Source organism: Myotis davidii, unplaced genomic scaffold (assembly GCF_000327345.1).
Source record: "Myotis davidii unplaced genomic scaffold, ASM32734v1 scaffold334, whole genome shotgun sequence".
NCBI lineage: Eukaryota > Metazoa > Chordata > Mammalia > Chiroptera > Vespertilionidae > Myotis > Myotis davidii.
This window is the reverse complement of record NW_006285797.1, coordinates 2719827-2735455: the sequence shown is the minus strand read 5'-3', so window position 1 is coordinate 2735455 and position 15629 is coordinate 2719827. Positions and strand designations below refer to the sequence as shown.

Sequence of the window (15629 nt, the reverse complement as noted above, 5' to 3'; positions counted from 1 at the left end):
CCCCTGCCCTAGACAAATCCGTGCCTAGGATGAATCCGTGAACCGGGCCTCTAGTTTAGTATAATGTCCTCAAGGTCCATCCATATTGTAGCACATGTCAGAATTTCCCTCCTTCTTAAGGTTGAATAATATTCCACCATATGTGTAGATCAGACTTGGTTTATTCATTCATCCATCAATGGACACTTGGGTTTCCTCTACCTTTTGGCTAATGTGATAATGCTACTATGAAAATAGGTATACAAATATCTCTTCAAGACCCTGCTTTCAGTTCCTTTGGGTATACATCCAGAGGTGGGATTGTTGGATCTTGTGGTAAATCCATTTTTATTTTTTGAGGAAGTGACATACTGGTTTCCATAACAGCTACATGATTTTACATTCCCAGTAATATTGCACAAGAGTATTTAAACCTAATTTTAACACCAGATCAAATTAGGTATCTGATCTTCATCCATCCTAGTGATGCAATTGGTATGTATTGGGGACAGGGGGTGTCAATGGTGGTAAGTCAGTGACATTCCCCAGCATCAGAGTTGATAACCCACTTTACATTTGATAATTGAGCAGCATGCACTTAATAGGGTCAGATTAAAGTGGACTTGCCAATACATGAATACTCTAGTGGGGGGCAGTCTAGATAAGGCAGGCTGTGAGCAGCTCTCAAAGATATACAGCTACTCCCTGGGAATGAGTCAGGTTGAGAAAAATGAATAATTCCTCCAGGCTACTGGAATCTCCATTCTTGTCCCTGAAATCTCTCACCCACTTCCCCAGGTGTTATCTGAGTGAGAGATCTCCCAAATAGATTGCAAGGGTGGTGGATGTCTGCCTCCATCTGGACTTATGACCTTGGGTCAGTCCCTTACTAACTGAGACACAGTTTTGTCAAATTGGATTAATAATATATACCCACCCCAATGCACAAGTTGGTTGTGCAGATTAAATGAGATCATGAATTTGAGCATACTTTTAAAAATATGAAGTTCTACTTAACTACAAAGTGCTACTACACAGCAGTAATTTTCCTGAAGTACTGCTGTCATTTCCAGAAATGACCTCTCAACTGCTGTCACACAAACTGAATGCTGTTTGGATATGTTCAGTTTTCATAGTTTGGTTTTCTTAAATCTCACTTCATTATGTCACAACAACAACAAAAGAGGCACTATTGAGAAATCAGACAGATCCTTGCTGTAGAGGAGTGCCACATAGGTGAAGTTTGGAAAAATGGAGAATTACATGTAGGAGAAAAGGTCCAGAGAAATGAAAGCATGAGCCTAGTGAAGAAAAAGCTTTTTTATTCTCAAGAACAATTAACTTACTAATAATGAGAGATATCTAGCAATGGGAGATTTTTAAAATATATTTTTAGTGATTTCAGAGAGGAAGAGGAAGAGAGAAAGAGAGAGAGAGAGAGATCAAGGTGGACCTATCCCCTATCCAGTTTGGCTCAGTAGATAGAGCATCGACCTATGAACCGTAGGGTCCCGGGTTTGATTCTGGTCAAGGGCACATACCTTGATTGCAGGCTCCTCCTCGGCCCAGGCCCTGGTTGGGGCACATGCAGGAGGCAACCAAAACCAATTGATGTGTTTCTCTCATACCGATGTTTCTTTCTGTCTTTCCCTCTGTCTTCCACTCTCTCTAAAAATCAATGGAAAAATATCCTCGGGTGAGGACTTAAAAAAAAAAAAAAGAAAGAAACATCAATGATGAAAGGGAATCACAGATTGGCTGCCTCCTGCACGCCCCCCTATTAGGGATGGAGCCCACAACCCAGGTGTGTGCCCTGACCTGGAATCGAACCCAGGACCCTTCACGTCCGCAGGCTGATGCTCCATCCACTGAGTCAAACCAGCTAGGGCTAACAATGGGAGATCTTATCACTAAAGGTACTCAAGCAATAAAGACTAGCATTAGTAGAAAGTTGAATCAGATAAACTCTAAGATTCCCTCAAACTTCAACATTTTGATTTCATAAGGACTGATGGTAACACAGTAGCAGAGGAGCTAAACTTTATCCTCTTCACAGATAATAAATACAACAGGAAATGGTCTTAAATTGAAACCCATGGGATTTAGGGCAAAGATCAAGAAGTCATCTGAGGCAAAGAAAGCTGTTAAAGGTCAACCAGAATTCCAAGGGGAACTAGGCCTGTGTCCTTTAAAATAAAAGAATTTGGCCCTAACCGGTTTGGATCAGTGGATAGAACATCAGCCTGGGGACTCAAGGGTCCCAGGTTCGATTCTGGTCAAGGGCATGTACCTTGGTTGCGGGCACATCCCCAGTGGGGAGTGTGCAGGAGGCAGCTGATCCATGTTTCTAACTCTCTATCCCTCTCCCTTCCTCTCTGTGAGGGATCAATAAAATCTATTTTAAAATAAAAATAAAAATAAAAGAATTTATATCCATCCTCCTGGAACAATTTAAAGACTGTTCTGGTGAGAGGCAAAGTAATAAACCCAAACACCTTTGAAGGGCCTTTCTTTTCAGTTCTTTCATCCTCTGTTGTCCATGAATTTTAAGTGTCTATCTAAACGTTTTATTTAAGTTTCATTGCTTGGAGCTTAAAGAATTTAAGGGGGGGGACCCTGAGTACAAGAAAGACAAGATGAATAACAAGCAGCCAAAATGCTGACCTTGAAGAGGTTCAGGAGCTAGAAAGATGTGCTTATATTTCTCCAAGCAGAACCCCTGAATCCCTTTACCCAGTTAATCTTGGTTTCATAAACTTTGAGAAACTAACTCTATATTAGCACTGCTCATTTAATATAGTCCACCTACTTTGCAAGTTTCTGTATATATATTGATACCAAATCTCTATATATAAAAGGCTAATATGCAAAGTGTCCCCTTGGGAGTTCAACTGGAAGACTGGGAGTTCGATCACTCGATATGATGTGCTCTGACCACCAGGCGGCCACACAGAATGGAGGAAGGCCCTCGCCGGCAGCCGGAAGGCCTCAATTGGCCCTGATCACCAGCTAGGCCTAGGGTCCTATCTGTGCATGAATTTCATGCACCAGGCCTCTAGTTTATAATAAATGAAATCTTTTGTAAAATTTAATAAGGGAGCCTGACCATTGTGGCTCAGCAGCTGAGCGTCTACCCAGGAAAGAACCAAGAGGTCATGGGTTCAATTCCCAGTTGGGGCACATGACCAGGTTTCGGACTAAATCCCCAATAGGGGGCATGCAGGAGGCAGCCAATCAATGTGTTTCTCTCTCATCAATGTTTCTATCTCTATCTTTCTCCCTTCTTCTTTCTCTAAAAAAACATACACAATAAAAACATATTTTTTTAAAAAAAAGGTTCACTAAGGGAGGCATAGCAATGTGTGTAGCAAAGACCCAGTAACTTGAATGAACACAGTTCAATAAATCCTTTTGGGGCAGTTAGCAAAAGAAATTTGACTTTATTAATTCAATTCATGCTCTAGAATTCCAAAGATGAAAAGGAAACAAACATTTCCTTTAGGAGCTCTGTATTTGATGATTAGTTAAGCCAAAATAAGGTAGAGCTATATAGTCAAACCTTCCATAGAAAGGGAAGTATCCTGAGGTTTTTCAAATAAACCGCCTGGTCCTACATGTTTGAAAAGGAAAGGGAAGGGGAAGGCCTTTTAATAATCTAAGCAGGAAAGGAACAGAGAAACATCCTATTGAATATCAACAAAATCAAGGATGTGTAGTTAGTCTTTCCTATACTGCAGGCTTCCAAGTACAAAAATGACCTGAAATCCTGTTACTATTAATTTTTAAAAATAAAAACTATGCAATATTCCAAAATACCTTGCAGCCTATAATGATCTGAGCTGCAATCAGAAAAGTGGGGAAATTTCCCAAAATTCAAAAGCAAAATCCAAAAAGAGAAGGAAAAGAAGGGTGAGGCCAAGGAAGTGGTTTAGGAGTAGAAAGAACAGGAAAGAGAAATCAGTATGTTAGAAAATCATTTTCTGCCACTTTCTGTAGTTTCAACCTGAGTTGTCTTTTCTTGGCCTCAGATGAATATCCTTAAATGAAAGTCAAAAGGCCTGGACCCATCTCTGCTGAAGGCAGCTGCATTGCTGAGGGAACAGTTGGAAGTTATAAGGGAACCTCAGTCCTCTTCCCAACCTCTCAATACTGGAGAATCCGAGGCTCAGTTCCCAACGTTCTTCTTTTCTCTCTCAACATTCACTTCCTGGTCATCCCACCCCGTGTCATGGATTTGATATCAATGTGTAAATGACTCCCAACCCAGACTATGCCTTCCATGAAATCCAGACACTGGGATATCTAATAGATATGTCAAACTGAACGTATTCAAATTGGAAATTTGATTTCCAGCCCCCAAAACCTGTTTCTTCCTCAGTGTCCACCATTTCAGAGAATAGGACCACCAATCATCTGTGCTAAGGCTATCTGTCCTCCAACTTCTGAGTCAAAATTCTCAGGTTCAATCATTCATTTACTTGTGGTGGTGGGAGCCCCAGCGTGAGAAGACAGAAGCTCTTGGGCCAAGGTTTTGCCAGTAGGGGGCAAAAGGGGCCAAGGTTTTGCAAGCTACAGCCTGGGTAATGATGTGGGAATGCTAGCAACTGTCAATCACATATTCTTCTACCTCCGTGAAAAAGTCTGAAATTCTAAGTCATGAGAAAATGTACAGGATGCTGTTGCAGTATGCAAAAAAACTGTAATCAGTCCTAACCGGTTTGGCTCAGTCGATAGAGCATTGGCCTGCGGACTGAAAGGTCCCAGGTTCAATTCCGGTCAAGGGCATGTACCTTGGTTGTGGGCACATACCAAGTGGGGAGTGTGCAGGAGGCAGCTGATCGATGTTTCTCTCTTATCGATGTTTCTAACTCTCTATCCCTCTCCCTTCCTCTCTGTAAAAAATCAATAAAATATATTTTTTTAAAAATATTGTAATCAGTACAACGTAACAGGAATAGAGACAGTGTGCCTGATTATTTTTAAATACTCTAAAGTTTTTATTTCCCCTTACTCCACCCCCATACCAGACACATAAATTCCTCTCAGGCCTGAGAGTTGTTATACATGAACAGGTTCGCCTGAGTGAGCAATAGGGTGGAAAGACTTGCTACTTCCTAAGTGCTCTGCCACAGAAATAGAAGATCAATAAAATGCATGGCAAAAAGGTTTGGGGTTTATCTATGGTTTTTAATACTATTTGGAAATAGGTTTTGAATGATGTAATAGTTGAAAGACACAAAGATCTCATCTATATCTGCCTTCTATGCAGGTAGGAAAACAGACTCAGAGCTTAATGCTTCAGGAGGATTGATTGGAATAAACATCTAGCACCAGAAGTGTGGTGGTCTGGATTTCTCCATTCCCCAACTGCTCCAGTCAGCATGCTTGGGTCTAAATCATAGTTCCATCATCTACCAGCTATGTGACCTTGACAAGTGTCCTCTGAAAAGCGAGCACCAATCCCAGAGAATTGCTGGGAAGATTAAATGAGAAAAACATAGGGAAGTACACAGAGAACAAGGTCTATGTGTTAGCAACAGAGTAAGCATGCAGTACAGTAAAGGGAGAGCTCTTAATAGGATGCGGAGGATGTTTAAAAACTCTACAATTCAGACACACACAAAATAGTTCTTTGTAATGACAACATACTAAAGAGCCAATGGAGGCTGAATCTAATTATCTCTTCTGCTTCAAGGTGGTAGAAAATTCCTAAGTGTTCCAGCGTCTTAATGTATAGCATAAATCCCAAGAGACATGCATTTCCTAAGAGAAAATGAGGATAAATTTTTAACTAACTCATCCTTAGAAACATTCCAGAGGAGCAAAATAAAAAGCATGCATATTATGAAGTTTACATTAGTGATCTCCATTATAAATTCTTATAGGCACATTTGAGTATAAATTATGAATTCAGAATAGGTAATTTGGTTACAGCAGCCAAGATGCTAAAGTGGAATGCCTTCCGCGTGGCACGTGGCCCATTTCACAAAGAGGACAGTCCTCCTGAAAGTGGCTGAAACTGCACTGTCATGATCTCTGACTCATCTCCTTCCCAGCTCCATCTGTTCCGTCTCTCCCACGCAGGGGCCTGTTTCTCCCTCAGATTGCCCCTGGGAATGCCTGGTGTTCTTCATATAAAGTCGTTCAAGTAATCCTGAGTCAGCACAGCGGAATTATTTCCACTCCAAGCCACCGTCAGAGTTGCCTTCACGGCCATGTGTGGTAACACTGATTTTCTCCAAATGTGCACGTTAGAAAAGGCTCAGGCTTCGGGCACATGTTAAATAGGGTGGCTCTAGCAGGCACTGCTGACGACACCTACCCAGAAGAGGACACAAGGCCTCAGCTCAAGTCCTCACAAAAATAAGGACATGTCAGCACGGGCCATAGGTTCCAGAAGGCTGAGCAGGAATCATGTGAGACAAGGAGCCAACAGCCTCCTCACCACCAAGTCCGGGATGACCCCCTAGGAGATGCAGGAAGATGGGGGACGTGAGCTTTACCTGCCCCAAAGAACACTCCCCAGGATCTTTCTATCGTCCCAAGCAACAGAATAACCTCCACTGTTATTTCCTGCCCTCTACCGTCCCCCTTCCCAATTGCTCCTGAGGAAGAGAGGGTGAAGGCCGTCCTCAGATTCCCCATCAGCAGTGACCACCAGACACCCGCAGAGAATGTCATGGGTTAGGCCCAAGTTCAAGTCCTAATCACCTCACACCTACACTCTGCAGTAGTTGCTTCGCAGGCCCCTGTCCTGCTCCCCTCTGACTCACTCTGCTCACGTTTAATCCTCCTAAAACCTTGCTTTGATCATGCTACTCACTTCTTCCAGTGTCTCCATGAAGCACAGAAAATGAGTTTAAATGCAATGGTTGTATGGAATGTATCCTGGCCCCAATCTCTTTTTCCAGCCCTACCTGGTACTTCTCTTCCGTAAATCCTCACCTCCAGCCAAATGGTTCTCAGTACCTTTGCTTACTCCACTTCCCAGACGTAACATCTGCTGCCTATCCAATTCCTACCCAGATTTTGAAGCCCAACTCAATGCAATCTCTTCCCAGAGTAGTTATTCCCTGATCATCCTATGGAGTGAGGGGGTGTAAAAAAAATCACCTCTCCATTCTCGGAGTTCCTACAGTGCATAAGTATATGTCATGGATAATATCATTCATTCATTTACTCAATAAATGCATCCAGATGAGATACCCTAAATCACATGATATGGCCCCCAAAGAAGAGGTCTAGGGGAGGAACGGATAGGAAGGAATTACCATTTATTGAGAGTTTATTCTAAGCAGGTCACTCTGCCATCTATTTCCACGTCAGCTCAGTTCATCCTCACAACTTAAGGAGGCAGCTATTGTTATCGCTTTACAATAAGAACTGAGTCTCAAAGAGTTGAACAATTTGGCAAAGATTACCACATATGATTTTTATCCTCCACTGCCCCTTTCCCATCTCAGAGTCTCTGCCCATCTCTGCCTCACTCTGTCCTTAGGATGCTCACCTCTATACTGTGTGTTACCCAAACCCCTCTGCCCTCTGTCTGGCCTCCAATCAGGTTGGGTGACTGAAAAGCACCAGCTGTAGACTGACTGCGCCTGCTCCCTTCCTGCCTCATCAGGTTCTGGCTGTGGCTGTACTTCTCAGCCACAGCTCCTGGGGAAGGGTTCTTCCACGGCCCAGTTCTTCTTACCAGGATCTAGTTAAGACCATGGTCTTTGGGTCAGGAGTGGTAGGCAGTGTCTACATGAAGGTTGGTGAAGCAGCCTAGCCCTGCCCACACTTCTGTAAACTTTCATTAAACTCTCTTCAATTAAACTTTCTTACTGTGCCAATTATTTCCTGCCACATGCACAGAGCAGGATGTGAACCCATATCTGTCTTACTACACAGCCTGCCCTTTTCACTTGAATAACTTCTAGGTTGGAGATCTGTACAAAGTGCCACGGATCAAAACAAAAGGCACCTCACTCTGATAGGAAGGATCCAAAAAGACTTTTCTGAATAGTCGCATGAGCATAAGCCAGTCTTAAGAGGTGAATTGAAATTCACCAGGAAAACAAAGAGTGAGGCGTGGCATTCAAGGACAATGTAGACAACAAGTTCAGAGTCCAGAGGCATCAGGACTGCACTGCACTACCTAAGGCAGTTATGTACAGTGCTCATGAGAGAATAATGGTAGCTGAGGGTTCTCAAACTGTGATGGTAAACACTTGTCCATCCTGATCCACATGGAAAGGTTATAAGAAGCAAAGAATTAGCTAGATTCTGAGCAACAGAAGCAGTGTGCCTATTCCCTACCTTCAGTGGATCCCCATCACAGACAATAAGCCCAACTATTTAGCATCATGTACACACCCTTACTGGCCTGGCCCTGCCTGACCCATCCAGTCTCATCTGCCAGCACCCCCTGAGCTGGTCCCTGAGTATGCCATTCTTTTCATGCCTCTGTGCTTTTGTCCATGTTCTTTCATCAGAGATTCCCACCTCCACTTTCCACCTGGTAAACTTCTTGTCTCTAGGGCTCATCTCGGGCGTCTGCTTCTTGGTAAATATTTCTGGCCCTCTAAGATGCTCCCATAGTGCCTTGTGCATAACTCTACAACAGCACTTTCATAACACAGACATGCATTGTGTTTACTTGTTACATGTCTGTCCATTCACTCAGCTGTGAGTTCCTAGACCAGATTGTAGATATAAATGCTTGGGCTCTGGAGGCAGGCTGCCTAGATCCAACCCCTGGACTTCGCTCCCTAAGAACTAAGTAAACAAGTTATTTACCTTCTCTGGGCCTCAGGTTCATCATCCACGGCTCTGGAGGCAGGCTGCCTAGATCCAACCCCTAGACTTTGCTCCCTAAGAACTAAGCTAACTTAGACAAGTTATTTACTTTCTCTGTGCCTCAGTTTCATCATCCATAAAATGGGAATAATAGCCTCATAGGGTTATTAAGTGAGTCACACAGAATAATTCTTATTACAAAGTAAGGCCTCAATAACTATTAGTTATTAATACAGGTACTTCCCTTATTTCCTGTGTAAAAAAGTTTGTGAAACGAATACATTTTCCTATTTCATATTGCTCCACATAGGTACCAAATACTACTAAGCCTTTGTTGTATTAAATTATGAAAAGAACACTCATCGCCAAATGCAGGAGTGGGCAAAAGTAGGTTTACAATTGTTTGTATGAAAAATCATACAATAATTGATAAATAATAATACAAGAATAAACTGTGTCTCACACACTCACACTGTAATTTTGCCACCCCTGTGTTACTCAATTTACAACTGGTTAAAGTTAAACAGGACTTTTTCTTGCCATTGCCCTTGGCCGGTCACTGAGTCAGACATTCTCCTGGCTTTCTAGCATCGTCCCCATGTGCCTGCCACACATTTACCCCACACAAGGGCTGTTCTGCTTGAATGGCTTACAAAGACGTATTATGAAGTCAAATCTTGGCTCCCCTCGGTTGGCATGAGGAACGACAGAAACAGGCTCCCTATAGTACAGGAGCGAATGCTAAAGCAATTCAAAATTATTGCAGTTATGAAATAGTTTTTTAAAAGCTTGAAAGGGGCCTTTTCTAAGCCAAAATCCCTAACTGTCACAGTGTTGGTAAAAAGTCCACATCTAAAAACCTCAACTAAGAAAAAGAATCCACACGCACACAGAGCAATGTGCTTGCAGGTGAGCAAGAGGTGGAGACCAGCGTCCAGCTGAATGCCAGGTGAGGCAGCACTGTGGCTAGAGACACTGGGTATCTGGATGAAAAAAGGGCAACCCAAAGGCCACACCTGAGCAGCCCAGCACCTTACAGAGTCTTCTGGCAGCTGCCGAGGGCAGCACAGGCCTTACTGGCCCAAAACCCTCCTGGAGGGGTTCAGCTACCACCCCGAACACCAGGTCCACCTCCCCCCGCCCCTGCTTCACCCATCCTGACACTGGTTTTGGAATCACACACACACACCCTCGCACCAGCTCTGATCTCTCCTTACTGTACCTCAGCTGGCTGGCCCGTCCTCAGTCTAGACTGGCTCCAATGGGGCTCAGGCCTCACCCGTTTTTAATCGATGTCCGCCAGTGACTCTGGCCCCTGTGACAGCTCTGTGCCCCAACGCCTCTGTGAAACCTGTGCAACCACATTCCTTGCTGGGACACAGGTGAGTACACCGCCATTTGGCATAACAAGAGGAAAACCTAGTCATTTAACGTTAATCTGACGATTTGTTTTTTAAACTAAGAGGCTGACCACACCATGTGACAGTGTAGTTAACATTCTTATAAAAGACGGTTCTCCACTTACAGGCCTTCTGGTCGCAGCGCCTTGGACGGAGTGGTAGAATTCCGGCTGGACGCGGCTGTTTTTCTTGATTCTCCGCTTCCTCGCTGAGCTGTCTTGCTCACTCGGATGATGAGCTTCCACCACAGTCTTGGCTTCCTCCAGACGGGCGGCCGCGGCCGCTGCAGCTCGCCTTCGAATATGCCGGGGGCTTGCTCTGAATCCCTGCGGCAGAAAACACAACCGAACAAATCCTGGTTTGTACTGAGTTCGCTGGGAGATTCTATGGGGCTCCTTATAGAAAGAGCGCCCGAAGCCACCAGGCTCAGTGAGATCACTTACATTCCCAAGGTGGGCACATGGAAGGAGGCTCAACATGCCAGCGAGATGCCTCCACCAGTGTTCTCCAAGGCACCTCCGTGGTTCAGGGCCCAGAGTTACTCCACTTTAAGAAGTGTTTCAATCCCATAAACCCGGTCCCCCCAACAAAAAAGTGCAGGTGAGCCATTGCTTTACTTATGCATATAGAAATCAGACTACAGGAGAAGAGGGGCGTCTCCATTTAGACAGGAAGCAGGGCACGGGGAGTGGGAATGACTGACTATTACTCCAGGGTAAATACTGGAGAGCGGACTCACTAACGGAGGCAGCAGAAATGCAAAGCATCGTTATAAAATACCATACAGTGGAGCTCTAAAACTAAAGGGAGGCAAAAGGGAGGAGTAAAGTGTATGGGGTTTGGGGTCAGATGAGCCTAGGTCCAAATCCTGATCGGTTAATTATAGCTACACACTCATTAAACATTTATGAGTCTTACTTTTCTAATCTAAGAAATGGATAGCAGTCTACTCACAGGGTTAAGTTTTAGATATGGTAATATACGTAAAATTCTAAGCACTGCATCTGGCAATTATGAGATGCTCGATAAATTGTAAATTTTGCTTCCCTTCTAGAGTAAAGTGAGGATACAGGCAACGTGCTAGCGATGGAAACAAGCTCAACCGAGCCCTAAAATGCATTTGGAAACGTGCAAACAATTTTGGAAAATATCCAAAAATTAGTCTCTGTCCTATGTAGCTACAATTTATTAACAAGCAGGAAAAGAAGTCTAAGGCAGAGTTCACGCACACACCGGACTGTGTGCTCAAGGGTTAAAGTGGGCAGCTGACGACTCACGGTGCTAGCAGACCTTGGCGAAGGAATCAATAACGGAAGCTGAGAATAGTCTGTATTTGGCTTAGTGGAGTGGGTGGCATTTGAAGAATGAATAGAATTTATATTCCAGGGAAACAACATAATAAGTAAGAGGATAGATGGATAGAATATTTATGTAGCAATAAGGAACATTATTTGGTGATGTGCCAGGAGCTCGTACAAGCTACACACGCAGTATGGTGGCAAAGTAGAAGGGATGAGGCGTTAATGCTCCACGGAAGGCTTCTCTGAGATTGTGGGTCTTCTGAATTTTAAAAGACATAAAACCTTAAAGATTGCAGTACAATGCAAAAAGAATGGAGCATAAGAATTTCCGGGGAGAAGCAGTATGACCAAAGGCCCTAGCATGATGCTGTGGGATACTGAGAGTCATGTGTACAAGAAATGCTCACTGAGGGCGAGGGGAGAAGGTCTGGAGTCGGATTATTGGGACCTCGAAGACCAGGGTGAAGGATAGGAAGAAGAAGACAGAAGTAGGGAGGAGATGGCCCACAGGGTCCAAGGCAGCACTGAGGTCAACAGAAATAAATGAGGAGGAAATGCAAATGGATTTGGTCATAGTTTGGGCACTTTCTTCTCATCCCCAAACACATAGTCTGTTTCCATCCTTCCCTTGCGTGCAAGCTCAGCTGGATCCCCTTCAACCCCAAACAGTCTGTGCTGGTGAAGAGGAGAGAGCTGGGCCAATTGCTAAACTGTGTTCTAGAGCAGAAGTAGGACCAAATGCGTAACAACCACCACGGGCTGTTTTTAAATATGCTGGCGCCTGGATTCTTTCTCCCCCCCACCCCCCACCACCACCCTGCTCTCGCTCTCACTCTCGCTCTTTCCCCCCTCCCTTCTCCTCTCTCTCTCCTTCCTTCTGAATTAGACTCACCAGGGGTAAGGCCAAGAATCTGATTTGGGGGCAAGCTCCTCAGCCAATTTTCAGCACTTTGAAGACAGACCCTCCAGGAGCCGAAGTGTAGTCTGACCACTAGGTGGCACTAACTGTCACAGCCCTTGCACTCTTTCTAGATCAGAAATGCATGCCCTGGTAGAAATCAAGTATTTGATACTGTACTAGCTTCTGTCATAGTAGGGTGAGTTGAGTATGTCTTCAGAAAGAATGCAGATTCTCCTTCTCTTGTGCTCTTATGAATAAGAAACCAAATTTTGCTTAACTTGTATTATTACCAATAGTCCTAAGTGGCCTACAAATTTTAGAAATAGGAAAAAATATATATATAAAATTCCTTTGAACTAACAAGAACAATTAAATCATATTGGTACAGCCATTCTGGAGAGCAATAACCAGTAAACCCACATCCCTGTATCTAGAGAAATTCTTCCAAGAATGTCTAAGAAGATAACCAAGCATTACTTATAATAAAAATTAGAGTTTAAATGCCTTTCCAAAGTTTCAGTCATTTTCATTCCACATTCATTTTTTTCAAGATGGGGGCACCACCACATAGGCCTCTGTGATTTCTCTCCTATCCAAATACATTTGTACTATGTTTAAATGACTTTTTTATGAGCACTCTGGTACACTATGCAGATTTCAGCAAGACCATCTGGTTTTAAGTACTGCCTCTGTCACTTATTTGTTGTGTGGTCTTGGATAGTCACTTAACCCTTTCCTCGTCTGGAAAATGGGGTTCAAGCTAGCACATATGTCTATGATTGTTACGTATATGACTTGTGTGAATAAAAGGTATTCCTAATGACGGTCGTCTGGAAAATGGGGTTCAAGCTAGCACATATTTCATAGCAATGTTGAAAAAAATAAATGAACTAATCTAGGTGGAGTACTTGGAAGAGCACCTGGCACATCTGCTAAATAAGTGATGTCTATGATTGTTACGTATATGATTTGTGTGAATAAAAGGTAGTCCTAATGACGAAAGTGTTATTAATCAGATGTAAAAAGGAAAATCAATCACAGCAGCTGTGCCTTGCTGACAGACACATATGAGGTACCGCCAAGATACAAATCACCCCTGATCATTAGGAGAGATTTCTTTGCCCAGAGAGTCCCAGGCACTTACCCTCCAGTAAGTCAAATTATCTGGGCTTGAATACCACCTCTGTCATTACTAGGTATGTGATCTTGGCCAAGTTACTTCTCTGTGTCTGTTTTCTCCATCTGTCAAATGCATATAATAATACCTCTCTCACAGACTGTTTTCTCCATCTGTCAAATGCATATAATAATAATACCTCTCTCACAGAGCTCCGATGGTGCTTAAATGAGATAATCCACATTAGGTACTCAGAAGAGTATAGAGATTACAACAGTAGTCAATAAAGTGTCACCATTATTACTACACTTCCTGGCTGTTAAAGTAGCAATTCACGAGCCAGCAGTTCAGAGCTATGACTGCAAACACTGTAAACAGCACGAAGTCTTCAATGGGAAGTCACCTTTTTTATTTCTCTAAACCACCGCAGAGAAGTACAGGTCCTTGGTTTATTACACTTGCTTGTCCTAATTACTATAAAAAATAAGCCACAACTTTTAACAGAAGGAAATTTTCTTTTAAAACAGTAGGTGGTGCTATAACCCTTTATAGGTGTTAACTGGATTTGATGGCTGGTGTATAAAATCCATTCTCCCTTATGTGTTTGATCTTCCCTGGAAACCCTTTAACCAATAGGTGATGGACACTTGCAAGTCTCTCAGTACTGGACTTCTGCCACTTTTTAGGCTGCCCCATTTTATCAGCACCTTTTGAGTAATAACTTTCAACAAGTGCAGTCTTGATACATAGCTAAGTCAGGGTGTTCCACAGTCCACTCTAGATCTTGCCTCATGAGTAGGCACATGGCAAGGCGGAACCAAAGTCTCTCTGCTTGGATACCGAATACTACATGAGGGATAGAAAGACTGAAAAATCCGAAGGGAGTGCATTAGTTCTGGTGGCTGCACCAAAGACCTTCTAAAGCTGCCTAGTTTTGTCTTTTCTAACCAGTCAGTCTTGCTTGTGAGGTCTATCCTATATTTGTAAATAAGTCTCCTTTGGTTTAAGTCAGATTCTGTTGCCCACAAACAAAAAACCTTGGAGCATACTCTTTCTGTTATGTTTTCGGGTGGTTAGCTATTCTCTTCTGAGCTGATCACTCAGACTTAACCAGGCTGTTTGGCTGTGTAGAGTGGCATAAAAAAAGAGAGAAGATATTAATAACATACCATTCAGGTGTTATATATATATATATATATTTTCATTTCATAGACCAGCAAACTGAGGGTTATCAGGGTTAAATAATCTACCCAAAGCCAAAACTTGCAATTAGAAAAGCCCACACTAGAACCCAGGGCTATCTAACTCTAAGCCCTTACCACTCTGCTCTTATACAGAAATATTATAAGGCAGTAGTAATGCACTCAGAGTTAATCTTCTGTATGTATTCACAGGCCTGGCACCAAGGAAGTGCTCACGAATATATACTGACTGATAAAAACAAGAAAAAGTGTACAAATAAAATAAATGAGACGTAAATGGAAAAAGTTAACACTTTCAGGTAAGAATTTATGAGACCAAACAATCATCAAGTTTACTGATGAAGCATCTGAACAAATAGAAACTTAAGATGTTGAACCATTGAGCATTTATATACGATTGCTTTTGTGTTATTGTTATACCTGGAACACTAAGGTTTATAAATATATAAGATACAAATTGAGCATATGCAAATATTATGAAGCTTAATAAGCTGATGTTTATAAAGTATATAATAACCCTGTAAAAACTATGATTCTCCTCATCCAATGCTAGAAATAAACTGCAGAAGTTCTTGAATCTATGAATAAAATTCAAGGCAAATGGGGTGGGCAGTCAATGAATCTGGATGGGGGAAAATTATGTTTATTTTCACTAACCACTAATTTAGCATTATTACTCAATTATGAATGTAGGCCATAATCCTGGTATTACTAGCAGTATCCATGATTTTTGCCACCAGAAGAAATCACAAATATTTAAATACTAGAGGCCAGGTGCACGAAATTCGTGTGTGTGTGTGGCGGGGGGGTGTCCCCTCAGCTCAGCCTGCACCCTCTCCAATCTGGGACCCCTCGGGGGTTAGGCCCAATCCCGATCCAGGATCGGGCCTAAATGGGCAGTTGGCCATCCCTCTCACAATTCTGACTGCTGGCTCCTAATCGCTC

The 15629-nt window shown here is 42.9% G+C and overlaps 1 protein-coding gene across 1 annotated transcript in view; it reads right to left on the bottom strand.

Moving 5' to 3' along the window:
* The window catches only part of DST (dystonin), a gene marked incomplete at its 3' end in the record, with an annotated part of 256936 nt that overhangs the window by 191098 nt on the left and 50209 nt on the right, over positions 1-15629 (bottom strand). Inside the window, exon 3 of the mRNA XM_015559477.1 lies at positions 10289-10489. Within this exon, the coding sequence (XP_015414963.1) occupies positions 10289-10489 (201 nt within the window). The remainder of the gene's footprint in view (positions 1-10288; positions 10490-15629) is intronic.